Consider the following 27,500-nt stretch of genomic DNA (forward strand, 5'->3'; position numbering starts at 1 on the left):
TAGTATACATCCCCCTCTAGTGTATAACTGTTTACATCTTGTGCAGTGTTTATTTATATACATCTGTGTAAATAATAATGAAAAACAATTTAAAAAAGTACTTTTAATATTATATATTACGAATATAAAAATGTAACTATTTCATCGTTCCGTGTAAAATAACGGAATGCGCGTTAGTCTTCAGTAAACTGCAACAAATCAGACAAAAAAAATGCAGCAATAATCATAAACCATGCTCTATCAGTAGTTTGCTGATAATTTGCATGGACCATTTTTAAATCATTTAATTGCCACCAAACAAGTAAATTAGGTAGGCTAGCAAAACATGCCCAGCCTTGTTTTATACAAGTTGTATATTTATAGCTTCATTTGCAACATATGCAGTAGGACATGATATATGACTACTAAAGATAGCCTATTACAACTTCACAGGAAATGACAACAGATTTCAAGTTTGAAGCATGTTTCAGCATTTATTTGAAATGGAAATCTTGTGTAACATCATACATTCTTCACTGTAATTTTTGATCAATTTAATACATCCTTGCTGAATAAAAGTCTAATCAAAGTTAAAATGAACATTTATTCAGATTATACAAGCAGACTGCAGGAAAAAAAAACACAACAAAGGTGAATAATACAAGATGAGAGCAGGAAATAAATGTGATTTAGAGACAGAGACCCTGTTTAGAGAAAAATGACCAGGCTCTTGTGCAGCAGGAACATGAACCATATGCTATTCCCAATTTTCTGGCAGGAGCAGTAATAGTGAAGATTACATTTTGTGTTTTACTCTGTGTCTCCATGAAGTTCTTTAGTGTGCTTTTGCTCTGCAACTGTGGATTTGTATTTTAAACCAGTTTTGTAAGTCTAGATTAATCTAATAACATGCAATCATAAAAGCATTAAAACAACAGAACTAGTTGACAAAGTTGACATCAGGTTTATGTGCATGTGGGCGATGTCCTCATTTCCCCTTTAATCACACCACTGTTGGACGAGTATCCTGTGTCTATGATTGCAGGGGAAAGGTCATGCAAACATGCCTTTATTCCTAAGAGCATTAAAATACTTCACTTTTTATTCAACAATGACGATCTAAATTGTTCAAATGACAATAAAGACATTTCTAATGTTACCAAAAAAAACATATATTTCAAATAAATGCTTTTTTAGTTAAAGGTTTAAATATTTTGTAACATTAGAAATGTATTCACATGATGTTTTATTTGTTTGTTTGTTTTTTGTTTTTTTTAATCACACTGAACCCTCTTTGGTAACTTGTTTTGAAAAAAGAAATCTTAACAGAATAACAATATATAAAACTGTATATTTCTTGTCTATTACCACCCACCACTACTTAAACTAGCGATGGGAAACAGCACAGTTACATTAGCAAAATCTAAGAGAGAGCATTGCTGTTGAGTGACTGTATTGTATAGGTAGCACTACAATGTTAATGTTGAATCAAGACGGTTCATGATGGTTACATGCTCACGTTGCATTGGCAGTAGCAAGTCTATGCAGCAGCAGGAACGTACAAAGTTTGGATATCATTCAGCACATTGATGAGCAGGTTTAAACAAATATCACAACTGAAAAAGGCAGCAAAACCCAGATATATGTTTACATGCCATCATCACATAGCATCTAAAATATTTAAATTGCACGTAAAACCTTTGTACTCAATATTTAATCAAATCTAAATGCAACTAAGATTTGAATGCATGCTCAGTTTACTGTGAGAGAACTAAGATGATTACAGCAATACTGTTTTTGTAAAACCCTTGATTAAGTGCTTTGTTTTACAGTTTACTTTTAAGTGCAACAAAAACTAGTTTTGAAATGACAGTTAAGGCCTTTAAGCAGTTTAGCCCAGTCAATCATTCAAAAAATACACATGTATATTAGCCATATCTAATATCTCTGGCAATTATTGTGAAGATTATGTGATGCTTATTCTTTCTTCTTCTTCCTGCCGTACTTGACTTTTATGACATGCATTAAGGCATCCACGTAAAGATTGCGGTTCAGGATGGCAGAACCACATATCAGCGCTCCTGACAATGCTCCAATAAAACCACACAACATCATGTCCTGACCTGTAAGCAAAGTCCAGATTTGTTAGTATGAATCCAATATCTCATGTCCTTTTTTGAGTGCACTTCATTTTAAACAGCTTAAAAGCATCACAAAATATACTTTTGGATTGCATGAATACAGTATAGACTGCACACATCAAGACAAACTCAAACAAACTCACCTGTGAGGAAGAGGTTTTTAATAGGAGTCTGTGGTCTGATGATAGCGTTTAGTTCAACATTGAAGCGAGGAATGCCATGATCAATACCATAGATCTCTCCTTCAGGAGCGGCGATGTAATGCTGATTGGTGATTGGGGTGCCTGCATCCACATATTCAATCTACAGACACAGAGACGAAGAAAACACACAACAAAAAGGGTGTATCGTACATGATGAGAGCAAGACCCTGTTTAGTCCCCGTTTAGAGAGTTCATACCCTGTCCTTGATGTTAGGATAGATCTCAGTCACTGCCTCTAAGATGTTGTTGATGAACGCCTCCTTCAGCTCCTTGTAATCTACGCTTCTGTTCTTCACTTTGTCATCTTTCCACTCTTTAAACCATGCATAGTTAGCAAAGCTAACGACAGTCACAGTGGATTTACCTGGAGGTGAAGAATATTTGGATTTTAATTAGAACTCATTCAATCACATTGCATTCAAACACTCTTGACTACAATTACAGGTTTGTCCACTTGTGAATGCACTGGTTTATCTTGATGAGTCTACCCCCCAAAATTATTGCTATAAAAATGAGCCATGTTTAAAAGGTAAAGGGGGAGGTGTTGCTACAATTTATAACAACATTCTTAGTACATTTCAGAGGGCAGGATTTAAGCATAACTCATTTGAAGTTTTGGTGCTGCATATCTATAGCACATTATCTATAGAATCATGTGCTAGTGATAAATCCCCTGTCATGTTTGTACTGGCTACTGTATACAGGCCACCAGGGCACAGCACAGATTTCATTAAAGAATTTGCTGATTTTCTTAGTACAGATAAAGTCTTAATTGTTGGCGATTTTAATATCCATGTTGATAATGAAAAAGAAGCATTAGGATCAGCTTTCTTAGACATTCTGAACTCCGTTGGGGTTAGACAACACGTCTCTGGACCTACTCATTGTAGAAATCATACTCTAGATCTAATATTGTCACATGGAATGGATGTTAAAATGGTTGAAGTTCTGCAGCAAAGATCCTGATGCGCACACTCACCAGATCCTGATGTGCACACACACACACACTATGTCATTTATACTATCTGACACAGCTGCATTTAAAATTGAACTGGAAGTTAAGTGCTGGGCGTCCTGTCAGAGGAGAACTGGCCCCAACTGAGTCTGGTTTCTCCCAAAGTTTTTTTTCCTCCATTCTGTATGGATGGGGTTTTGGTTTCTGGCTTGCTTTGTTGGGGACACTTAACTTCTAGTGATTATCGTCAAATTGATTACAGAGACCGTCTCTGCATTTAATAACAAATTGTTCACTCTCATCATTATACATCCCTGTCATTGTATTCTTCTACTTTATACTGTACAGTGCTTTGATGCAACCTGTGTCGTTAAAAAGGCTATATAAATAAAAATGACTGATTGATTGATCTTCTTTTCTCTCTACCTGGACTTCTTTCTGGCCAGGTTGAGTCTTTGGCAGAAGGTGAGGCCACAAATATAATAGGGACCTTTTTAGAAGATTCCTCTCTCTTCCCCTTCATGTAACCGTCTATCCTGTGAGAACAGCAGACATGTACACAGATGAGAACTGATGGCCAGGGGTTTCGAAATACTTTATATTTAGGGGAAACATGTTCACACTCACAGCTCATCCAAATTGTTCTCAGGGAAGATGAAATAATTGTCTGCTTTTAGGCCCAACTCTTCTTTTGTCCCTTCTACACCAATGAAAATACTGAGACCACCATCTCCATGCTGCACCATACTTAGCTGTTTCTGAATCGCTGCACATCACAAAAAAAAAACATCAGTGCAAAGAGGTTTTGGCTGTAATTATATAAAAGTACATCAAGCTGCTCTACAAGAATATAACGCTTTATAAGCATAGGCTCTCTCTCACCAGGCATAGTCTGCACATCTTTTGGCAGGAGACGTTCGTAGGTATTGAAGATTCCAGCATCTGAAATCACGATGGGAGCGTGAACATGCACCTCCTCCTGCCCCTTCAGGACACTCACACCTGCACCAGCCCCAACAAAACAGCCCAGTCAGTAAATCCTGGCTTTAAATTAAATCAGTTCTATGATTTAGTTTCTGAAGTGAGAGGAATTACCAATAGCCTCTTTGGCGTCATTGAGGAGTATGCGGTTGACCGGTGCTCTGACCAGAACTGCACCCCCTGCCTTTTCAATGATGGGGATCATGTGGTAGGCGATCTCACTAGCACCACCTTTTGGGTACCAGGCACCATTTAAATAGTGGCACAAAAGCAAACTGTGCATGGAAAAGCTTGCATCTTTGGGCATTTTACCTGTTTATACAAACACAAAAACTGTAGCCGTGAGTTATCGAACAAACATATGAAACCACAGATTTTCAGTCAAGTCAGAGAACCGGATCATCTCACCGTAGGTACCAAAGATGTAGGACATCACAGCTCTCAGGTCTTTGTTCTGTGTGAGCTCACTCACCACATCCGTCAGGCTGCGGGAAGCATAGCGGAAGAATGAAGAAAGACGACTGGCCAGGCCTGTGTGCACCAGGAACTTTGCGAGAGGAGTCGGGAGGAGCTTCAGCAGGACCATGAACCAAACGCCATTTGCCACTTTCTGATAGAAGCGTTAAAGATTAGTGTTATGTTTTATCTTTTACTCTGTGTCTCCGTGAAGCTCTTTAATGTGCTTTTGTTCTGCAAAAGTGCTGGTCCAACCATTTTCTAAGTCTAGACATTCTAACTCATAAACGCATTAAACAAAAGAACTAGTTAATGAAGGTTATGTAAGTTTTTATGATTGTGGAGGAAAGGTCATACAAACATGCCTTTATTCTTAAGGGCATGAAAACACCCTAGATTTTTATTCAATTAGGAAGCTTTAAACTGATCAAGCGTCAATAAAATCATTTGTCATGTTACAAAAATATTTTTATATTTCAAATAAATAATGTTTTTTTCTCATCCTGGAAAAAGGATGAAGCATTGATAAGGATGAAAATTGTTTCTTGAGAGCTAAATCAGCATATTAGAATATTCTGAACACTACATAACACATTTTGCAGTAATAAATGTGAGTTGCAGGTCAGAGAAATGAAAAAGCAATCTCTAGGAGCTTGCTTTTTCTTTTTGTACATTTAAATTGAGGACAGTGTGTTATATGAGATGTGACCACAATGATCAAGCTTGTCTGTCAGGTTTACTTAAAACTGGAAAACAACACATGACTTTTCACATCTGTACAGATTTTAGGCATCATACACTTACCAAAATAGTCACAGGGGAAAACTAGTCATCATGCACTAAACGACTGAGGATCAGCTAGCTAAAATTGGCTGAAAACACTATGTGATTTTCTATTAAATCTGTCAACTCAGTTCTGCAGACTGGCTCTGAATTCAGCAACTAGTGTAAACAAACTGAAAATTAAGGGGAAAGTTATGGCAAAAGTTGTGTAGTGTATCATTAGTTTTTACAAAAACCTGTGAATAGCCCTACGACTGGATTGATGGTTGGTGAAAATTCAAATTACATTAAAAGGAGCAGGTATTTCCTAACAATATTTCACAATGTTACTTGTTTTGAGCAAATGCATGTTTCACACCTTGGAAAGTCTCACATATTCATCAATGGCCTTTTCCTCCCCTGGGAAACACTTCTTCAGTTCATCAACATAGCGTTTTTTTCCACTGTAGATTGGGTATATGCGGCGGTTTTCTGGTGGACCCAGGACCACTTTATCAAAGGGGTTCTCCAGCGGGTCCCACTGCAGCTGCCCATTGGTCAACTGGTCAACCATACAGCGAAATGGGCTGTCATCCATCAGTTCTCCAATATAGTGTATGCCTGAAGTATTGGAAAGACAAATCACCGCAAACTGACCATTAGGAAATTCACGTGTGCTACTCTGCATGTGAAGTGTGTATATAGAGATTTTTGACTTTCAAACTGGACAAACACACAATTTAATTAAGATTACATGTGATATGCCACATTAATTGTTTTAATAATACTCAATAAATGTGCTAATCTTTGCAGAAGCAAGACATGATAGAATTTTAGGCAGATGAATACTGTTATAACAGGTTGATCCATTGTGAAGTACAGAAGTCTTTCTCACCAACATCAAACTCAAAGCCTTGCTCTGTGAAGGTGTGACAGCATCCTCCAGCCCGGTCATGCTGCTCCAGAACCAGAACCTTTTTACCCACTTTAGCCAACAGAACAGCAATTGCCAATCCACCGATCCCACTGCCGACCACTACTGCGTCCAAGTCCTGAGGGACCTTACTGGCCAGAAAGCCTGGATGTGGATACACGTGAGGAGTTAGTCTATTAGTGTTTCAATTTAAAACAAAACCATTTACAACAGGAAAACAAAACTAAAATTCTGTGCATGTTTTGTCCATACGAAGAAGATGCAAGACAATAGCCAGTACAATAAAGTTTACTGTACATTCTTTTTAAATATTGCCAAAAGCGTACCGCACATCGTCTAGATAGCAACATCAACAGTGTCATATTTTTATCTCACCTTTTTTCAGGACTTTTTTCTTCAGCTTCTCGTCAAACACCATGGGCTTCAGCGGCTCGCGCGTGTCGATAGCAAAAGGGTTAGTTTTTGCAGTTCCCAACACATATTTAAATAGAATGGCCACTAAAGCCAAGGAAATTGCGATGATAGCGATCCACATGTTGTGAAGCAAAGTGTTGTCTCGTGGTGACAAGCAGCGTACTGCCGCACTGTTAACATTTCATCACACCACCGTTTAGTGTTGACTCCTCCTCCTACGATACCGAGCTATTTGAACTAATAAAACTTGGTAACATAGTAGGCTATGTTAGATGTTGCAACTACTAATATTTACCTGCTTTTTGGTTTTTTTTAGTTTTTTTGGGGGGTGGGGAGGGGGTTGCATTGTGAAATTCTTCCAGGTTTCTTTAGAATGTGTCAACATTTCCAATTGTTATTGTCTGAAGCTTAACTTATGAATTATTCCTTTTGACACATATGCAAAAAAAAAAAATCTTCATTTTGACTTTTTAAGAAAACAATCTTGGAAAAGAATTAAGTAAAATAGTCTATAAAATAAAAAATAATGCAACAATAAACAGGGACTAAATGTATGTCTTCATTTACAAACATAAAATATAACAACAGCCTATTACAACTCTGTAAGAATGCAGTGTCTTCATTTCCCCTTTAAACACACCACTGTTGGACGAGTGTCCGTCTGTGTCAATGATTGCGGAGGAAAGGTCATGCAAACATGCCTTTATTCTTAAGGGCTTAAGAAATGACAACAGGTTAAAGTTTACAGCTAACTATCTAAATACAAGCGATAAAAGTAATCTTATTACTACTAATTTAGACATTTATTACTACTTAGTTATAACACGGAATCTCACAGATCCTCTTCTCTTTCCTCATGCAAGAGACATCTCCCCATTTCTCTCCCTTTAAGATAACGCAGTCTTCAACCTTGCAAAGGGTTTTCAACTTTCCAGTCATCTGGAGGAGAATCCCATCTAAAATAACAATTAAATTATCTGTTACACATATGAGGTCAAATACAGATTAATGGGGAATAACGGCTGTTTTGGAAAAAGCTTAATTTGCCACTATCCATGCAAAGGTGGTTTTAAGAAGAAGCGATGCTCACAAGAGGTTGTTGTTTAAGGGACTGTTGTCCACCCAAAGCCACACACCCTCCGTCTGGCTGTCGCTCAGGCCAATCCAGTGATAGTCAGATACACCATTTACTCTTTTGGAAAGAAATTCCTACAACACAGAAATAAGTGCTTTTGTCTCATACTGTGAAATTCAGAAGCCAGTATTTTAACATGCAGACAAGAATGTCTCTTTATCCCTGCCATCTTCATACTGCTACTAATCCAACCTGCCCCCTAAAAATAAAAGCACTTTTTGTACAGCACCGCTTTTATGTACCTGACTACAGTTTCGCTACAGAGAAATGTCCACTGAGTGGCGATAAAACACAGGTTTGATACATGAACACTCGCACTTTTATTACCTTGACATAGTTAAGTATTGTTGTGTTTTTACTATGTCGTTTTAGTTAAATATCGCGATAGTTCGGAATTCAAATATCCGTGGACCGTTGCTACCCAGCTAGCAAACGTAAGTCAGCTATCTGGGTGAAATCAGCATGTTAATATTGTTTTGAAGTCATAAAATGATATACTGATAGCAACTGTGCGAAAATTACACTTCATTAATCGAAATCTGTGTGAAACGGAATACAAGCTGTTAAGGGTTTTAGTGTGAATTGCTTTTGGAAACTGCATTTATTGGTACATATTTCGTGCCCAGGTACGTTTATGTCCTGAGATCAGATGGTCCTGATCCGTACCTGCTCCTCTTCGTTGTTGATGATGTCCAGATCTCCATCTAGATCCTGACAGCGTCGTCTGCTGCTGTTCCAGTCCATGAGATCAACAGAGAATACATAGAATCTGCCCTGAGCTCTGATCCACTTCTCTTGTAAATCTGCACAGACGGTGTAGCTTTAGAAATATGTACAGGAAGTGCGCTCAAGAGAAAAAAAATATCAGTGTGTGGTTAGGCTGAAATCAGATGTTTTTAATCTTGTGCGCTTCTGATTTATTTAATTAACGGTGTCACTAATCAAATTCTGACCTTAAATATAGAAATGCAAGTATATTTTGTAATACTCCTGCCGCTCTGCGCATTTTTTTTACTTTACAGTAAACTTTATTTTACTGACTCTGGTCCTTCGTGTGCACAAAACATTTGTTTTGTTTTGCTGCTGTAAATGCTTTGGTTTTTATTAAAAACGTTTGTATCCCATTTTTTTATTAGCATTTTTTAGTAGACTGTATGGAGGTGCTTTTTCCTCTTTAAGAATTGAAAATGATGTTACTGTACCTGAACAGTAGTTTGGTAGACTTTGGTTTTTAATGTTCATGGAATTTATTTTCATGATTGGCTGAGCATCTAAAGGCAATCCTGTGGAAAGAGTCCAATGGGTAAGACTATCAAGGTGAAGTGCCTGGACGGTTTTGGATGAGGAGAAATTATTATCTACCTGAATGTAAGCAGTGTCTTCTTGGTTCACAAAACAGAATTGAATTGGTGGTATCTGCATTGTGCATTGAAAATAAAAATAAAACCCCACTAAAAAAATCGGAACATTTGTAAAACCTTGTTTAAACACAGACTTAAATAGAAAGTCATGATGCAAAATTGTAGGTCACTTATCATATCAGTAAATCATAAATACTTACACAGGTATACCAATACCCCATTTGCTAACAGAGACAGAAAGAGGAGAACTGAGCATTTCTTCAGCATTCGTTCACAACAGTGCCCTGTGTTAGTAAATATAAGCATTATTACACTATTTATTTAATATGTATATAATAATTTAGATTTTATTCACAGCAGTTTTGTATTTCATTTGACTTTTTATCCATTTATTTTCATCCACTTTCAAAATGTGCCAGGAGAATGCACAAGAAAACCATTTTAGTCAAAACTGAGTTACTGACACGCAGTACAAATGCAGGAGGAAGGAAAAAATATCAAAACATTAAACACTGACAACTTACGATATTTTAATGCAGCGGGCATCTTTGAAAAAGATTATATTAAGTCAATATTTATAAGTCAGTTAGTTAGCAAGAGCAAGAAACACACTTACTTTCATCTTTATCCACTGATGTCGGTTTAGGGTCTGATAAACAGTTAGAATAAACATTTTCAGCCATCTTTAGTCTGAAGAGAGACCGTTATTTCGCAGTGATAAGAGAGAACTGAAGCGCTCTAGTCTTGTCTGACAAAAACCTCGACTCTGAGGTTTTCATTTAACCACATCGACAGCATTTGCAAAAAATTTCCAGTCAGCGTCTTATTATTCAAGATATATTATTCAACATATACAATTATGTTAATACTCAACGTGCCTTTTAAGTTGGTATTATTTTCCTTGTTTGTTTGTTTTTGATTATATTTGTATTGACTATCCCTTGGTAATGATTCATTGTTAGTAGTTAAAGTTTATTTGTTAGGATGAAGCCCTTGAGATGAAAGTTAGAAAATAAGATAAACAGCTACGAACACAAACTGCAAAATTAATAAGGCATAAAAGTTGATGTTTTAAAAAATATATACCACCTAAAAAAGAACATTTCAGAAATACCTTTCTTGCCGTGGAAGGATTTGCAGTGCACAGATATGGATAACAATGAACACTTCACTTTTGCACTTCACTTTTGCAATTTACTTGAATGATCATAAACAGTTCTGCAAAGGCATTCATTCGTGTTAAAGTGACCAAATGCATATGTTTCCCACTAGATGCCGGCTCTCATTCCTCTACTAAATCTTTTATCTACAAAATGCACCAAAACATTTTTACACCACACTTACGCATTGCATGTTTGTGTGTTACACACTGTCATTAGAACTTCATAGTTCTTACATTTTTCTTGATTTTCATTATATGAAAAACGGAAGATTCCCATTTCAAAGATGGCACAGTACAAAAATACGACAATGAGTAAATAAGAAAGAATATCAAATGTATCAATCCTACATTAAAAAGAGTGCACAGAGAGATTAAAAATCAACCATATCAAACTAATACTGAGGTTCTATTGAAGGCATGGGATCTCACAAATGCTCCTCTCCTCTCTCGAGCAAGAGATGGTTTCTTGCGTGCTTCCTTTAAGCGCAGCACAGTTATGTTGTTTGGAGTCCAGATTTGTCCAGTTTGTGTCCTCGTTCCCCGCCCAGTAGAGGTCAGATTCTCCAGTAACACACAGTCTCTGAGCAAGAAACTCCTGCGTCACAACACATGATATATTGCATTTATTCACTTCCGTATTTATGCATGTCGCTATTTTTACGCTTGCCTCAGTGTTGTATTTGTGAGCACACACTGTGGGTTTTCGCACCTGTAACCACTTCTCTCATGTATGTTTCTTTTTTAAAAAAAACATTAGTATAATTTCAGCGTTCAGTGAAATCAGTGTTTATGTATAGTTTATTATCCGAGACATTTTTATAAAGTATGCGATGTGACTATTTTACTTGCCTCAGTGTAAATGATACAATCGCTTGCACATGTATTAACAAAAATATCTATTATAAGAATAATAAGCGATGTCGCTTCGTACGGTATACACTGTTTTTTACACCTGGACCCACTTCTCTCACATTTCTTCCTCTTTTGAAACTATGCAGAACACAAAGTGAAGTACCTTCTCCTCTGTGCTGTTGATAAAGGCCAGGTCTCCTCCCAGACTCTTGCAGTACTCTCTGCTGGAGCTCCAGGTTTTGTTGTTATTTGTGAAAACGTAAAATCTGCTGTTGCCCTTATACCAATGCTCTGGCAGATCTACAGAGACAGTTTTCTGTGTTTATGAAGAGGAAACACGCTTGTGTGTATGCGTTTTGGGCTTGTGGTTTAGCTAGAAACACACATAGAGGTTGGAAAAAAAAAAAGCCGAAACCCCGCTGAACTGAACCTTTACATAAATGTTTCTCTACAGTTTTTTTTAGAATGACTCACAGTTTAAAAAAAAAAAGGACAGACAGACGTACGGCAAGGTGGAACAGAATGTGTACAGAAGCACATACTCAATGTGGATATTTTACTGATGAGAAAAGCATAAATGTTTGGTTGGCCAAGGTGCAAATAATAAAGACGATCAATCAGTTCTTGTGTATGGTGAAAAAAACGAAGCATAGTTTTACCCGGGCAGTAGTTTAATGAGCTCCAGTCCTCATCATAAGTGCAGCCTGGAATAACTTGTTCATCATCTGAAAAGAATTGTGAGAAATTAAATTAAAAATAAAAAAAAGCCTTATTATAATATAAAATTTGAGCAGATAGAGGTGAATAATTTACCAGAATTCGAGCAGTTTGTTACTGGCTCACAATGCAACAGCATATTGTATTTAGTGGCACCTGCAAAAGACAACAAATGTATAAAAGGTAGTGAAATATATATATATATATATATATATATATATATATATATATATATATATATATATATATATATATATATTTACTGTATGTATATACAGTCATGTGAAAAAATTAGGACACCCTTTGAAAGCATGTGGTTTTATTGTAACATTTTTAATAAATGGTTATTTCATCTCAGTTTCAACAATACAGAGAGATTAAAGTAATCAAACTAAACAATGAAAACTGAAGAAAAGTATTTTCAAGATCTTCTGTACATGTCATTCTACAAAAATGCCTATTCTAACTGAGGAAAAGATAGGACACCCTCACATGTATTCCCTCTTAAATTGGCTCAGATCTCACACAGGTACATCACACCAGGTGCACATAATTAGTAGATTGTTACTCTGCATGTTGAATGAGGCTTGCCCTATTTAAACCTCAGACATTTAGTTTGGTGTGCTCCTGACTGTTGAAGTGAGAGTGAGCACCATGGTGAGAGCAAAAGAGCTGTCAGAGGACTTCAGAAAAGATTGTAGCAGCCTATGAGTCTGGGAAGGGATTTAAAAGATCTCAAAAGATTTTGAAATCAGCCATTCCACTGTCCGGAAGATAGTCTACAAGTGGAGGGCTTTCAAAACAACTGCCAACATGCCCAGGACTGGTCGCCCCAGCAAGTTCACCCCAAGAGCAGACCGCAAGATGCTAAAAGAGGTCTCCAAAAACCCTAAAGTGTCATCTCGAGAACTACAGCAGGCTCTGGTTACTGTTGATGTAGAAGTACATGCCTCTACAATCAGAAAGAGACTGTACAAGTTTAACTTGCATGGGAGGTGTGCAAGGAGGAAACCTTTGCTTTCCAACAGAAACATCAAGGCCAGACTGACATTTGCCAGAGATAAAGTTGACAAAGACCAGGACTTCTGGAATAATGTTCTTTGGACAGATGAGTCCAAAATTGAATTATTTGGACACAAGAGCAGAGGACATGTTTGGTGTAAACCAAATACAGCATTCCAAGAAAAGAACCTCATACCAACTGTGAAGCATGGAGGTGGAAGTGTCATGGTTTGGGGCTGCTTTGCTGCAGCAGGACCTGGTCAGCTCACCATCATAGAATCCCCCATGAATTCTACTGTGTATCAGAAGGTGCTTGAAGAACATGTGAGACCATCAGTTAGAAAATTAAAGCTGAAGCGGAACTGGACCATGCAACATGACAATGACCCAAAACATACTAGTAAATCAACCAAAGATTGGCTGAAAAAGAAGAAATGGAGAGTCCTGGAATGGCCAAGTCAAAGTCCAGATTTGAATCCTATTGAGATGCTGTGGGGTGACTTGAAAAGGGCTGTCTGTGCAAGAAACCCCTCAAACATCTCACAGCTGAAAAAGTTCTGCATTGAGGAGTGGGGTAAAATTTCCTCAGACCGATGTCGGAGACTGGTAGATGGCTACAAGAACCGTCTCACTGCCGTTATTTCAGCCAAAGGAGGTAACACTCGCTATTAGGGGCAAGGGTGTCCTATCTTTTTCCTCAGTTAGAATAGGCATTTTTGTAGAATGACATGTACAGAAGATCTTGAAAAGACTTTTCTTCAGTTTTCATTGTTTAGTTTGATTACTTTAATCTCTCTGTATTGTTGAAACTGAGATGAAATAACCATTTATTAAAAATGTTACAATAAAACCACATGCTTTCAAAGGGTGTCCTAATTTTTTCACATGACTGTATAAGTACACTACTGTATGCAATTGGTTAGTGGTTCCTGTAAAATCCATAAACTCACACAAGTATACCAGCCATCCATTAACCAGCAGAGACAGGATGAAAAGAAGAAGGAGAGCCTTGGCACAGACAGGTCTACACCGCTTCTCTCTGGCAGATTTCTTTACTACAACAGAAAAACAAAATCGTACAGTATGATGCAACGTTCATAAATAAACAGTTGTGCATTTATGTGTTATATATTTGTACATTTTGCTATATTTCTGTTCTTTACACTTTACCCTATTCATAACAGCATTGTGGTTTCATGCCTACTTTGGTGATTGCTCGTTTGACCCTATTATCTGATGAGTGAGGGCAGCGGCAGGGTTATTTCTACTGCTGCTGTAAATACCCAAACTCCTCATGGCAACAGCGGACACGGAGATGGGACAATACAGCCGTGGGAAAGAGTCCTATCTCATCTCTTCCTTTTGATACACTTATTCTCTATCAATGAAGATCAACCATACGGCAGCGCTATCAGTTAAAGCGGTAAACCTGTGTGTGTTATTATCAAGGAGAAAAAGAATAAAGCACTTACTTCCAAATGAGTCCTTTTTCATGAAGTTGAAGTTTCCATAAATATGGTCAGACATGTTATGTTTGGCCATTACTGTGTGAAGTGTGCAGCAGAAACAAGTGCTCTGTGCGTCAGGGAAGACACACTAAGCTAAGGCAAACCAAATGTCACTTCCTGTCTGACGCTGGTCGACTTTTCTGATTATGTTGTTCTACTGACAATTTTTTTTCAAATATATTTAGGCCTATTGTGCAGACATAGCCTAGTCAAAATCCAAATAAAGTGCATTGTGTGATCGCAAGAATTAGTCTATTATTATTATGTTAAAGTTTCTAAATAATGTTAAAATATGGAAAGGAAAAAATCTAAAGCTAAATGAGGGATGAAGATGTTGTAACATTGAAAGGTCTATAACGTAACATCACATCATAACAGTCTCTAATCACAACCGGTCTAAATATTGCTACAAAGTGTTCTGTTTGTCAAGTTCATTTGTCTTCCCTGATATTAATTGAGTCAAAACCTCAAGACACACATTATTAAGATTAATCTACTTGCTTTAGCTCAAAGAATGCATTTGAATCTTTAACGTATTTGAATTTTGTTATACAAAAAATGTTGTTACGTTTCCCTCCAACAGACGTTTCTGTTCATGTGTCTGGCTGAATCAACTGAAGGAGATTTCCAAATTCAAAAGGATATTGTCCTTTATCTTCAGTTGTATTGTACTTATTTAAGAAGCAGTTTAAAGATATGACTGTATATGGAAGTTTAAAGAGGTCACGTTTAAAAGATTACTTTACCAAAAGAAGAGGGATCATACAAAATGCATGTTATTTATTTTTTATATAGTACTGACCTGAATAAGACATTTCACATAAAAAACATTTACAGTCAATAAGAGAAAATAATAGACGAATGTATAAATATGACTCTAGTTTTTTATTACTGTGTTGTTAGCTGAATGATCCACAGCTGTGTTTTTAGTGATAGCTGTTCATGTTTCTCTTTGTTTGTCTCTTGAACAGTTAACCAGCCGGCTGTTCTTCAGAAAAATGTTCCTCAGCTACAAAATTCCGTGTTTTTTCATCATTTTTGAGGACAACTGAGGGACTCATATGCAACTATTACAGAAGTTTCAAAAGCTCTCTGATGCTCCAGAAGGAAACACAACGTGTTAAGAGCCAGGGGTTGGAAAAAATGTTAAATTTGAAGACCATGGTAAAATTAACTTATTTGGTCTTCTGGGAAACATGCACATATCTTCTGTAGCTCCTGAAGGGCAGTACTGAATGAGAAGATATGATATTTAGGCAAAATAAGAAAAAAATCTTCATTCTGTTTAGAATTTTTCATGCATTGTGCTTTCTTTCTGGAGCATCAGTGAGCTTTTCAACCTTCTCTAATAGTTGCATACGAGTCCCTCAGCTGTCATCAGTGTGAAAAGATGGATCTCAAAATCATACAGTCACTGTCGGAAAGGGTTCAAAAACAAAAAAAAAATCTAACTCAAACACAGAAAATGCTGAAAAACCACAGAATTTGTGGTAGCTGAAGACTACTCTTAGTCTTCGGCTGAGTTTAGAGTTTTTCCTTTGATCTTTTATGAAAATGTATAAAAATGTCAAAATAGTCCTAAACAAGCTCCTCTTTATAACTGTTTACATTAAGTGACCAATCAGATTTTTTTTCTCTTACATTTATTATGATCATATGCCACTTTAATTTGATCTTTATTGTACATTTTCCCCAGGGCCTATGCACATTTTATTACATGCGTGTAAAAGGATGCGTAAACTACATATGGAAATATCATTTAGTCAGAACAGGGAATCTCACAAATGCTTCTCTCCTGCCTCAAGCAAAAAACATCTCCCCACTTGGCCTCAAACGTTCGTCCATTCAGTACAACACAGTCCTCCCCCAGAGGATTGTCAGCTGATTTGTGATCATCAGGAGGCAGCGCCCAAAACCTGACAGATTAAAAAAATGAGTAATTGATTATTTGTATAGACAGGCACTTATCTAATGAATTTTCAGATCGCCTACATGCACCATGTATTTAAAGGAATACTTGCTCAAGATGATCCTTGGTGTTGTCCACCCACAGCCATACACCTTCTGTGCGGCTATCAGTCAGACCAATCCAATATAACGCGTCTCTGCCAATAGCGTGTATCTTCTTTGCAAGATAGTTCTACAAAATAGAAATCGATCTATTTCATTTATTATGTCCGACGCACACACAGTTGAAGTCGAACGTTTACACACACCCTTGCAAAATGAGATGCATCAATCAAATGTTAACATACAGTACAAAAGAGAAAATAATATTGGATATATACAAATGGCCCAGTTCAAAAGTTTTACTGTTTGTTTAGTAGTGACCTGTATGAGATATTTCACAAAGGATGTTAACATACAGTACAAAAGAGAAAATAATATTGGATATATACAAATGGCCCAGTTCAAAAGTTTGATTAACATGTTGCAGATTCCGTAAACTTCTGACTTCAAATGTATTTCATCAGATTTTTCTTATAATATATCTATACCTGCTCCTCTTTGTTGTTGATGATGACCAGATCTCCACCCAGATCCTGACAGCGTCGTCTGCTGCTGTTCCAGTCCTTTTTATCGCTGGAGAAAACATAGAATCTGTCTCTGTCCTGGACCCACTTCTCTGCGAAAGCTTACATGAACATTTCTGAATGTTTAGTAGCAAAACATTGGTATGTCTCATGAGCAGCGCTGATATAAAAAAAATAAATCGACTTGCTTTTTTGGGGACAGTGATGTGCTCGTGACCGGTTTTCTAAATCCTTGTGAAGAAAGTGTTCGATTTGAGCATTGTGGACAACATCTAGCATAGAATTAACAACATTATAAATAAACAATAAAGAAACATTGTGCGCTATTATCCGTTTTGTCATGTAAATGAAGAAGATGAGTTTGTCTACCTCGATCTGAACAGTTCCTTACTAGTTCGCAATTTATAAGCCATGCTGGGTCATCGATATAATCTGTAACACAAATCAGAAAGACTTCTATTTTAAACTTCTATTGTGTATATGTAATACATGTTGCATAAAAAAATGCAGTTTTGTAAACACCAAAAGGTTCAAAATGTGAAAAGGATGGAACATAAGGATACTCACACAGGTAAGCCAATACCGCATTGACCGACAGAGACAGGAAGAGAAAAACCATACAGACAGCTTCTTTCTTATTAACAAAGCAATTTCTACCTAGAAAGAAAAATAAGTATATTACAATAACATAAAAAATGAAATAAAACAAATCACCCCCCAAAAATCGAAGCTGTGAAATAGCACGCACTTTGGTCTTCATGTGCTGATCTTGAGGGGGCCTTCGGCATGACGTTGGTATAAATAAGTTCAGGCATCTTTCGTAGTTATGTGAGAAATGAAGAAAGGATCTCTTGAAGTATTCTGGCTGGAGGGGTTTAACTTTGTTAATGGTGATATTTCCTGCCAACATTTCCTGTCAGTTTTTGTTTTAGTTCTTAGGGGCATCATCTCAAACAATGAATGACATGATGTGAGATAAGCGCTGCTGTCAAGCATAATGAGAGAGTAGGAGGAGCATGTTAGAATATATATATATATATATATATATATATATATATATATATATATATAAAAAAAAAAAAAAAAAAAAAAAAAAAGTCATTGTTATTTGTTACCATTCCCAGAAACCAAAGAACCAAAGTTGTTAGCTGGGGATGACAGTGGGACAGTTTCAGTTTTTGGCTGTGGTTAGATGTAAATCGGTCAGAAAATTACAGAAAATAACAGATTAATATCAGATAAAAACATTTATGCTCAGCTAAGTTTCCATGTATCAGCATTTCCTGCTTAAAGTCTGAATTTGTAGAACAGAGTGCAAAACCCTTCAACAGTTACATACACAAGATGCAGCTGCAGAGAGAGACCTTTTCAAAACGTTAGAAGCAATTTCACACTTCTATGAAGTACACCAGGAAGGTTTCTACTGACTCGTCTGATTCTAGGGTCTATAATCAACACGTCTTCAAGGCAGAGGTTTCACATTGTTGCACATGGGCATAAATCCCCCCCCAAAAAACTGTGTATTGTTGACCTCGTTGAGGTTTGACTGATTTTGGTGGCGGCTAAACTTAAAATTCCCGGAAACAGCTGCATTAAAGAAACATATTTGCAATATAAGTCTTTTTTTGTGATTTACTGATTCTGTGAAAATATAAAATTGACATCTTTAATACTGACTGAGCAAAGACACAAAGACTAAAATCACAATGAAATGGTTAAAATCAAATGTTGATGCTTATTACCGCTTAATTAGATTTTGAGACAGGATTTCAGAGAGGACTACAATACCATGTGTGAAACAACGCAAGAAAAAAAAAACGTAGAAATGACAAGTCAAAGCACAACCGTTCACAGCAGCTGCTACTTTTTATTTAAAAAAAAAAAAAAAAAAAAAAAAATTAATACATGTTGACATCTTTCACTCCATCATAAAAACCTAAAGACCCGTTTTCAGTTGCTTCCATTGTACTTTCCACAACACGTTTCCTCAAATTACCCATACTATGTTCAAGAAAACCACAACTTTAAATAGATACTGCCAGTTACTCATAAAACTGTACTGATTTGGGACATCAATCCGCTTCCACTTGCTGGACAGATGAAGTCGCATGATAAATAAGAGTTGCAATACAATCAGGATCTTCTCCAATCCTTATAGAGCTGTACGACTTTATGAGCAGGCAAAATCTATCGTCCACGACATAATTCACCACATTTCATTCTTAACTCCGTGTTTCAGCTCCCCCACCCCCCCCAAACAAAACCATTTCCTCAGAAAAACACCATCATTATTGCTAATTTATGATGATCCCCTCCCTAATCCGCCAGGTATACATTAAAGTTCCAACCATTATCAGCCTGTGGATCTTATGTGGTATTTCTCGTTGTTTCCGGGAAAACATACGGCGCTTCTCTGTTGGCAATACAGTGAAAGGGAATCACAGGCAGTTAGAGACAAAAATGCAATAAACTGATTAGAGGACAGATTAAAAGCAATGACAAAGCAAAACCAAGACAGAAAAAAAAAAAAAAAAAAAAATCTCATTCGCCATGTACCGCACACATCAGTTGGTCAACGTTTGTCAAAAGAAAGTAGAGACATGGCAACAGCTTAAGATGTGCGAAGGAGAGAACGACCACAGGAAAAAAATCATTGACAGCAGCCCTTGTCATGTCCACTTGGGATTTTTATCATTTCATTGGCTGTTTTTTTTCTCTTGGAATTTTCATGTGTCTGATTGTTGTCTGTTGTTTTCTAAAACACTGAGGAAATTAACATTATCATCCATGTTTCTGCAAAAAAAGCACCTCCCGTTGGACAGGGAGAGTAAAATCATGTTATACTGAACGGGTTGAATCTACCGATGCGAACAGCGCAACACTTACGCATCAGGGTTCATCTTGAGCTTGTCTGGTGTTACCTATGTGTGTGTGTGTGTGTGTGTGTGTGTGTATGTATGCACTGTTGTTAACAATCATAACAGATTAAGGTTCCTCATCTCTGATGATGGTAATTACAATGGCTTTAGGTCCATGCGCAGAGAGAGAATAAGAAGAAGAGTGAGGGAAAGAGAGAGAGAGAAATAAGAGAGAAAAGAGAAGAAAACGCATCTTCTCTCAGTCTGGCAGCAGTAGTGCAGGTCCAAAAGGTCAAAGTTCAAACTTAAAAATGGCCGGTGGATTTTCCTTCCTGGAGCAGGAAGTCCATTGGTAGCATCTGTCAGGTGGTCAATGCGTGATGTCATAAATCCGCCTCGCTGTCATGCGAGACACAGATTACGGAGGGTGGAATAGGTCACTGTAGAACCAAACCCACCTAAAAATAAAATAATGATAATAAAGTATATCATTATAGCAGCTGAGTTAGCGTTAAACTTCTACGCTTTTTATACGTTGCACTAAAATAAAGAAATGAAAACAAAAAATCAATGCAAAATCATACAAAAAGAACTGATGTGCTTTGGCAGCCAGATTTGCAGCACTATGGCCACCTAGTGAATTGACTTAGCAATGACAACGCTAACTTAATGTACACATGAACTTGACTTTGACTGCCTAATAAAAGGACAGCTTATTCACCTTTTCTGACCCCATGCTGGGACATTTCCAATTGTAGAGGTAATACTGCAGGTTTCCATCCCCAATGCCAAACTTGAGCTTCTCCAAAAATGTCTTGTTCTCCATTAGGTCCAGTGCATTAAAGACATCAAATCCTTTCTGGAGGAGCAATGACACAAGAAAAGATTTCATGAATCTGCTTAAAGTTTAAAGCCCCATATCCTGTCAGTTACACACTAACTGATAGTGTTAGTCTAAATACACACAGGACTGCCTATGGTGCTTGACCGCTACAACAACATTCATTTATGAATAATGTTTCCAAATGAGGAAAACTGTAGCTCACTTCCTGCAACAAGTAAATATACACCAAAACTGTATGCAAACTCAAATTTATGCTAATAAACCAAAACAGATCAACAACGAACTTAGGGGTGGGTGATATACTGGAAAACACAATTAACCGATAGAAATGTCAAATAGCAGAGATTCTGGACTATCGTGGTTACAAAAAAAAAATTTGTTTGCATTAGTTTTTTAACATTGCCTCAAAAGAGAAGTAATTTTTTCACTGACTGACCGACTTGGCGAGGATGAGAGCGTCTCCCATCAGGTCTAGCAAGGTGGTGGTGGTGTGTACATTATAGAAGGAATACGCAGCCTTCAGACTGCGATGCACAGGATGGTTCATGATGGTGGACGGCAGAGTGTAGAAACTCAGGATGTCAGTCACCTTCCCGTCTGAATTCTACAATGATATAAAAGACAAGCTGTTCCCATCAAACATATCGTGCAGAAATAACCTCATCGTCCACTCTTAACATGTTTGATATCACTAGGATGATTCAGTGAGCGCAGTACCTGCACTATAAAGGTGTCAATGATGTTCTCCTGAGGAAGCAGCCAGTGTTGGACCTCCTCGGGGCTCATGACAGGAACCAGGTTAAACTGGCTCAGGTATTCCTTCAGCAGACGGTGAACTGCTGGCACATCCTTTACAGTCATCGGCCTGAGGCCTGAAGTCTTAGGAGCCTACGGCAGAGAAACATGCAGTAAGAAAATAAGGGAAAAAGAAAAACAAGGCAGACATTACCCACGGAAGCAGGCTGGCACACACCTCTGGCAGGCGGTAGAGCTTCATGGTTCGTTGCATAGTCATGTTTCGACTCAGGTGAGAGAACTTCACCTCAATCAGCTTCCGTGGGTTCAAGGACCGATGCCAGTATCTACCATACAAACAAGCAACTCAATTACTGTGAAACATCTGACAAATGTTGCTACTCTACACATCAAGCTGGATCAACAGAAATGATTAATCATTACAGAATAAACCTCTATAACACAGACTTTAATTTTGATGGTTACTTTGTCATATGCGCTACCTCTCGAAAGTTCAGGCTTGGCACAGTTTTTAAAAAAATAAGCCTGTTATGTTCAGCAAGAAAACGATTGTCAAATTATTTTTTTTTTTTTTCCCTGAAAATATTTTTACATTTCAATTATATCAGATGGTAGAAACTCAGAAGCAGATGACAGTGACGTCTTCAACAACCGGTGAAGGGAGGATTGGGTCATTTTTAATTGCGTGTCCTGAGTTTCGTAATAGCAGAGATGGAATGTAAATGCACGCGCACATTTTACACGATTGAAAGAACGTGAAAATCTGACTAAATCTCTTATGACAACTTGCAGTGTTATCATCGAGGCTGAGGAAAAAAACAACCGAGTTCCTAGAACTAAATACATTCCTAGTTTCTGTGGTGGGGACATGCCAAAAAGTGGGAACTTCCACCAACAGTTCTAGGAATCATCTAATGCTACCTTTCACTCTGCACAGAGGCACATGTACATACTAAAATAGTGTGTGTGTGTGTGTGTGTGTGTGTGTGTGTGTCTTACCTGCAGGTGCCCACTGGTTTGGGCAGCACCACACCTGCAGTGTACACGGCCTGAAAGATTCCCTCCAGGTTGACCCGTCTGGTGATCTCCCTGATGAGTACCGGAGCCACTCGTTTCGAGCGAAGTTTCTTATGAACACACAGGAAGTTAATCTCCACCATCTTCTTCTCTCTGTGTGGATTGAAGAGCAGATATGGGTCCACAACCAAACCAAGTTCAACATAAATGCTCTCGGTGTAGACTAACTGAAATTGCCTCGGATTCACCAATGCATTCATGTGACTGTGACCATGGCCACTAAAAATGTTAATCTTAACAGTCTTTCGTAAAAATGATCAGTTATACATTATTAAATGACCCATTTATAATCATAAAATAGTTTGATTAGTCTTTCAAAAAAATGAGTACATCTTTTAAACGTATTGCCGTTCATTAGCTGTCTGTGGATATATTCATACAGTCATTAAAATGATAGTACACCTAAAAGCAAATATATATATATATATATATATATATATATATATATATATATATATATATATATATATATATATATATATATTATTATTATTATTTTTTTCCTCCTTTCTTCACACACACAAGATATTTTGAGAAATGTTGGTAAAAAAAAAAAAGTGATAGCAATTGACTTCTATATTATTTTTTTCCTACATAATATGGTTTACAACTACCATTAAAGGCTAGAATACACTACAAGCGCCTTGACATTTATGGGTGAACCCAAGTAGAATAAGCACAGGGTAAAATGAAAAGTTCAGTGCTACCGCCACTAGAGGAGGTTGAGGTGTTTCTGAACTTAGAATATGATTTTAATGCATGTAACCCAAAATATACGCCCATTTATGAATACTTACATTTCATAGATGCGGATGTTGGCTGGAATGGCACTGATGAAACCAACTAGCTTATGATTAGAGTTCACTCTCACTCCACAGTGCCACTGAGGCAACCAGCCTGGAGGACGCAGAGCCCTGGGACAAAAACAAGACCACAGCTAAACTGAGACGCGAGGACATCTTTAGACTCAAATGTGAGAAGACTTTTCAAGCTGGTATTCTTACCAGAGCAGAAATTCAGGGGAGTAATCAAAACGAAACATGTTGTCATCATCCTCCACATAGTTCTCATTCAGGAGAGTGTACAGCTCTTTCAGCTTCAGAGAGAGAAACAAAAACAGCTTTAAGACGGAGTTGTTTAAAGCTGCAAGCTTGCGTGGGTCAGATATCGGTTCGTGTGTCGTACCACTCCAGGGTTTCCCAGGTCGAGAGTGTCCCAGGTGAAGCCCTGAGGAAGGCTGTAGGGCTCCTCTCGTATGTTGTCCTTATCTGCCTCAATGCAGCCGTGTGACGTCACAGTCTCTCCTACAAAAACAACGACAAAAAAACCCTGACAGAATCAGACTTCTGTCATCAGGCAGTTGAACACAAACTTCACTTTCACACAGAATCAGTCACCGTGCCTCAAGGTTGTACTGCTGAAAACTGGCATAATTTCAGATATAGGAGTAGTTATAAAAACAGTAAGCAGATTACTTGAATATACTGAACTAAAAAACATGCCATATCATGAAAGCATAATGAAAAAAATGATTAATACCAAGTTTAGGAACAGGCTGAGTGTCCCAGAACTGATAGCTGCGACGTGTGGCCTCCTCCATGGTTTTAGCCGGACCCTGTCCGACCGAAAACAGCTCAATGGCCTTCTGGATCTCCTGTAACTTATCTGCAGGAAGGGAGTTTACCTGAGGAAGAGACAAAGACTAGTTAAAATGGGTAAAAAAAAAAAAAAAACCCAAACACACAGATAGTGCCATGGTGCCATATTATCAGATATTACATAGTATCCATAGCGTTTCCTGCCATAAAATATAGATATACATTCAAATATTTTAACTGTACACGAGTATGCCACGAATATGGGACAGCCACTGTAAAGAACCGTCATGTACCAATATTACATTTCAGGCTGATAGCGCTATGAGCTGAAACAGAAGGCGGCAAAGGTAATCTAGATGTAAACAATCCTGTGTCAAACACACAAAGCCACACACTCACTTTGGCCAACGGGTCCTGTGCTACATCTTGTCCTCCAGACTTGTCTTTGTTCTTTTTCTTCTGTTTCTTTTTCTTCTTCTTGGCACCCGTGTCTCCCTTCTCCCTGCGGGTCACATGAACTCAGTTGACACGGGCACATATAATGAGAGGATATGTCCATTCAGCACTAACCACGGCCGATGCAGGTGAAAGGACAGAACATCACATCGCTGGTACTGATGCAATCAGCAGTATTGTAGAATCACAATCCCTAACTAGTGTACAGAAATTCTTATATTTCTTTTCACAATTCATTTTGCTTACTTTACACTTTATTTTGCTTTTACATTTCTACGCTGTAACCAGGAATTCTCACAAAACAGACAAATTACCCATAATTCAAAGGGATAGTTCACCCAGAAATGGACCTTACACGCTGCTTCAAAAACTAGAGTTAATTTTGAATTTTGAATTGTTATTTAGAAGAACTACCTCTTTAACAAACCAATACAACTCAGCTCAATGATATTTGTATATATATTTATATTAGAGACACACACACACAAAGCGAATCTGAGTCTAAAAAGGATTTAATACAAAAACACACACACACTAAACCTAACACATGGAAGCACATGACACTAAAGTCCATCAATCCCAGCATGCAATTCAACCCATGCTTGAACTATACAGACGTAAGAGTCCCACGTCAGTGGTCGAAACTGAAGTGGGACGACATACAGAACTAATCCTATTAATGTCCACGAAGGGAGAGAGGTGACAGAGCTGAGCTACATTTGTTAATGGGGGACAGATGGCCCGTCACATGACCTGCAGAAAAAGCATGTTTTGTGTGTGTGAGGGGAGGTGGGCTGTATGACAAAGACTGGCGGATAAACAAGCACCCCTGTGACTATTGCTTTGACAGCCGTCTATCCCTGCTGGATGGGCTCAAGCCACCAGGGCTTCATCTATCTCTCTCTATATTGCTACAATAAATATAAGCTGCAATAGAGGATGTCCTCTTAATAATATGATAATTGTATAGTAGATTTAAATGAGGCATGTTTAAATTTACTGAGAATATAAAAGAGCATATTAATACTACCCTAGCCCAGACTGGGTAGTCAGTTGAATGGTTTTGGATGGATGGTAAGGTTGAGAGATCTTAAACCAGTTATGACCCGACAAAAGGAAACCCCTTGGTTGGTTTAAAATATTTTTTTTCTTGCTAATATTGATATAACTTGCTACAATTGATATATCTTGCTGATATTTAATTAATATTAATAGTAATATAGCCATAGTCAACAAAGAAAGAATTAGCTGAAATGTTGAATTGCGACATTGTATTTTAACTATTGTGAACAGGCAGAACTTAAAATGTTTAAAGATAATGTAATCATTAAAGAAGTGGGGATTTGTGGCCTAATGTAAAAACCTATTGAAAAGACTACAGCTTTTAAAAGACATGTACTGTAATTAAAATCTACAGATGCATAAAAGTGTGATAAAATAAACATTTAATTGTGTATTTAGGATGCTTTCGTTACACTGCGAAGCAACACATGCTAAGGGATCAAGACAGTCCAAAATGGTAAAACTGACCAGTTTTCAGGCCTGAATAATGCTTAGGAAGTAGCCTTGTAAGATTTTGTATTGCTTTCTGCTGCATTAGTTACCTAACGAGATGCATAAACTATACATTTAGCAAACATGCCACATGACTGTTAGATACTAATAAATAAAACGAAAAATGTATAACGTTAACTGCAGTATTATTACAATGCATAAAAACCGTCAAATATTACACGAGGTGAATCATGACAGGATAGGCGGTGTATGTTCATGTTACGTGATCTTCGGCACAGTGTCATTACTACAAAATTAGAATAAGCGTAATATTTCACTCTCTGTTGTCTAATTTATTCTGACCAGCGCTTGCATATGACCTTGAGGGACATGTAGCTGGACAAGAAGCTGGTTAATGAGTCTCTTTCGGTAAACCAGGGACAGCACAAGGAAACTGGGAAAGAAAGATGAGCTCCTTGGTAATGAAAGTGAAACACATGAAGCATCGGTGAACACGAGTGCAAACCAACCGCAGGGTTAATGCAAGGTTTAAGGATGCTCCATTTACTATTAGCCCTCAAGATAACTAGATCTCGTCAAAATATCGGTTTACCATAGGAAAACCACATTACTAACAACCTAGTTGTCACCAAGGCCTACATACCAGGTTTGAAAGCGGCTTTTGATGGTTATCTATTAATACTGGCTAGTTTGTGAGTTGTTGAGCAGGACACGGAATAGCGACTTTAAATATGTAACAGTTCAATCGTTTTCTACCAAAGCAAGATTTATACCGAGGCTGTTAAACCTCTCATATAAATGCCAATGACCATATAGAACTGGCCATGTGGAACCGTCCTTTTGTTTGATTGACGGCGTCTGAGCCAATCGTTTTAACGATCCGTCTGTCAGTTAAGGCAGTAGCCCAATAGCGTACGACCAGGGGGCGGGCCGATGTGCTGCTAGCGTGCCACAGCCTAGCTGAACAAGGGCCCTGTCTTTTCGGGCCTTGAGGAGGAGTATATTATATCTACGAGTTAACAATAAAATGCATGCACGCTCACCCATCATCGGAGTGATGCTCTTCATTTTCACAATTGCTGCAGTGTCCGTGATCCACTTCTACCTCAGTTTCTTTCTCCGGCTGCGGTGCTGTCTCATTCTCATCCGCCATCTTTAACCAGGAAGTGAGGATCTCGCCCTGCGCTCTCACACCCCGCAAAACTATTGGCGGACTGCAGCAAAGCCCGATGGTCTCTGTAGTTCAACCATTTACGTAGGCCTTATCCCATTTGTTGTGATTTTTATTTTTAATTATGTA

General features: G+C 37.8%; 5 protein-coding genes across 6 annotated transcripts; all 5 read right to left on the reverse strand.

Moving 5' to 3' along the window:
• Positions 1-467: 467 nt before the first annotated feature.
• On the reverse strand, positions 468-6,947 carry LOC122341944 (all-trans-retinol 13,14-reductase-like). Of its 2 annotated transcripts, none has more exons than XM_043235661.1 (11): positions 6,787-6,947; positions 6,373-6,555; positions 5,872-6,098; positions 4,668-4,869; positions 4,374-4,571; positions 4,161-4,280; positions 3,906-4,044; positions 3,705-3,814; positions 2,521-2,687; positions 2,264-2,423; positions 468-2,102 (listed from the first exon to the last, which is right to left on the reverse strand). In XM_043235661.1, the coding sequence occupies exons 1-11, from the start codon at positions 6,944-6,946 to the stop codon at positions 1,957-1,959; spliced, it is 1,812 nt and encodes a 603-aa protein (XP_043091596.1). In that variant the 5' UTR covers position 6,947; the 3' UTR covers positions 468-1,956. The 2 variants fall into 2 exon arrangements, with proteins under 2 accessions (XP_043091596.1, XP_043091595.1); XM_043235660.1 differs by having other exon boundaries at positions 5,857-6,098.
• Positions 6,948-7,272: 325 nt separating this feature from the next.
• Positions 7,273-10,074, reverse strand: LOC122341946 (CD209 antigen-like protein C). Its single transcript, XM_043235662.1, is given in 8 exon segments — positions 7,273-7,731; positions 7,733-7,781; positions 7,916-8,034; positions 8,627-8,763; positions 9,163-9,243; positions 9,323-9,376; positions 9,522-9,605; positions 9,938-10,074. Coding segments are annotated over 8 exon segments (684 nt in total). The 5' UTR covers positions 10,005-10,074; the 3' UTR covers positions 7,273-7,638.
• Positions 10,075-10,869: 795 nt separating this feature from the next.
• On the reverse strand, positions 10,870-14,661 carry LOC122341947 (killer cell lectin-like receptor subfamily G member 1). Its single transcript, XM_043235663.1, has 6 exons — positions 14,527-14,661; positions 14,005-14,109; positions 12,149-12,208; positions 11,995-12,060; positions 11,499-11,635; positions 10,870-11,078 (listed from the first exon to the last, which is right to left on the reverse strand). The coding sequence occupies exons 1-6, from the start codon at positions 14,594-14,596 to the stop codon at positions 10,890-10,892; spliced, it is 627 nt and encodes a 208-aa protein (XP_043091598.1). The 5' UTR covers positions 14,597-14,661; the 3' UTR covers positions 10,870-10,889.
• A 685-nt stretch (positions 14,662-15,346) lies between these two features.
• Positions 15,347-17,198, reverse strand: LOC122341310 (C-type lectin domain family 4 member C; the record flags this gene model as incomplete). Its single annotated transcript, XM_043234674.1, has 3 exons — positions 15,347-16,478; positions 16,584-16,702; positions 17,061-17,198. Coding segments are annotated over 3 exons (414 nt in total), but the record flags the coding sequence as incomplete, so codon positions are not given.
• A 1,745-nt stretch (positions 17,199-18,943) lies between these two features.
• On the reverse strand, positions 18,944-27,394 carry nmt1a (N-myristoyltransferase 1a). The gene is made up of 12 exons (XM_043233693.1): positions 27,244-27,394; positions 24,629-24,731; positions 24,171-24,315; positions 23,817-23,935; positions 23,636-23,727; positions 23,429-23,545; positions 22,554-22,724; positions 21,772-21,880; positions 21,516-21,686; positions 21,235-21,402; positions 20,676-20,813; positions 18,944-20,412 (listed from the first exon to the last, which is right to left on the reverse strand). The coding sequence occupies exons 1-12, from the start codon at positions 27,351-27,353 to the stop codon at positions 20,392-20,394; spliced, it is 1,464 nt and encodes a 487-aa protein (XP_043089628.1). The 5' UTR covers positions 27,354-27,394; the 3' UTR covers positions 18,944-20,391.
• Positions 27,395-27,500: the final 106 nt, after the last annotated feature.

Source organism: Puntigrus tetrazona, chromosome 3 (genome assembly GCF_018831695.1).
Source record: "Puntigrus tetrazona isolate hp1 chromosome 3, ASM1883169v1, whole genome shotgun sequence".
In the NCBI taxonomy this organism is placed as follows: domain Eukaryota; kingdom Metazoa; phylum Chordata; class Actinopteri; order Cypriniformes; family Cyprinidae; genus Puntigrus; species Puntigrus tetrazona.

Coding starts and splice junctions, on each gene's coding strand:
- LOC122341944 (XM_043235660.1), bottom strand. CDS start 6,946: ATGTGGATCGCTATCATCGCAATTTCCTTGGCTTTAGTGGCCATTCTA. Junction 3,815..3,905: donor GAGAACAATTTGGATGAGCT/GTGAGTGTGAAC, acceptor CTGTTCTCACAG/GATAGACGGTTACATGAAGG. Junction 2,103..2,263: donor TAAAAACCTCTTCCTCACAG/GTGAGTTTGTTT, acceptor CTTTGCTTACAG/GTCAGGACATGATGTTGTGT.
- LOC122341947 (XM_043235663.1), bottom strand. CDS start 14,596: ATGGCCAAACATAACATGTCTGACCATATTTATGGAAACTTCAACTTC. Junction 14,110..14,526: donor GAAAAAGGACTCATTTGGAA/GTAAGTGCTTTA, acceptor TTTCTGTTGTAG/TAAAGAAATCTGCCAGAGAG. Junction 11,079..11,498: donor TCAACAGCACAGAGGAGAAG/GTACTTCACTTT, acceptor GTTGTGACGCAG/GAGTTTCTTGCTCAGAGACT.
- nmt1a (XM_043233693.1), bottom strand. CDS start 27,353: ATGGCGGATGAGAATGAGACAGCACCGCAGCCGGAGAAAGAAACTGAG. Junction 24,316..24,628: donor CACAGGACCCGTTGGCCAAA/GTGAGTGTGTGG, acceptor TCTCTTCCTCAG/GTAAACTCCCTTCCTGCAGA. Junction 21,403..21,515: donor TTGACACCTTTATAGTGCAG/GTACTGCGCTCA, acceptor ATATCATTGTAG/AATTCAGACGGGAAGGTGAC.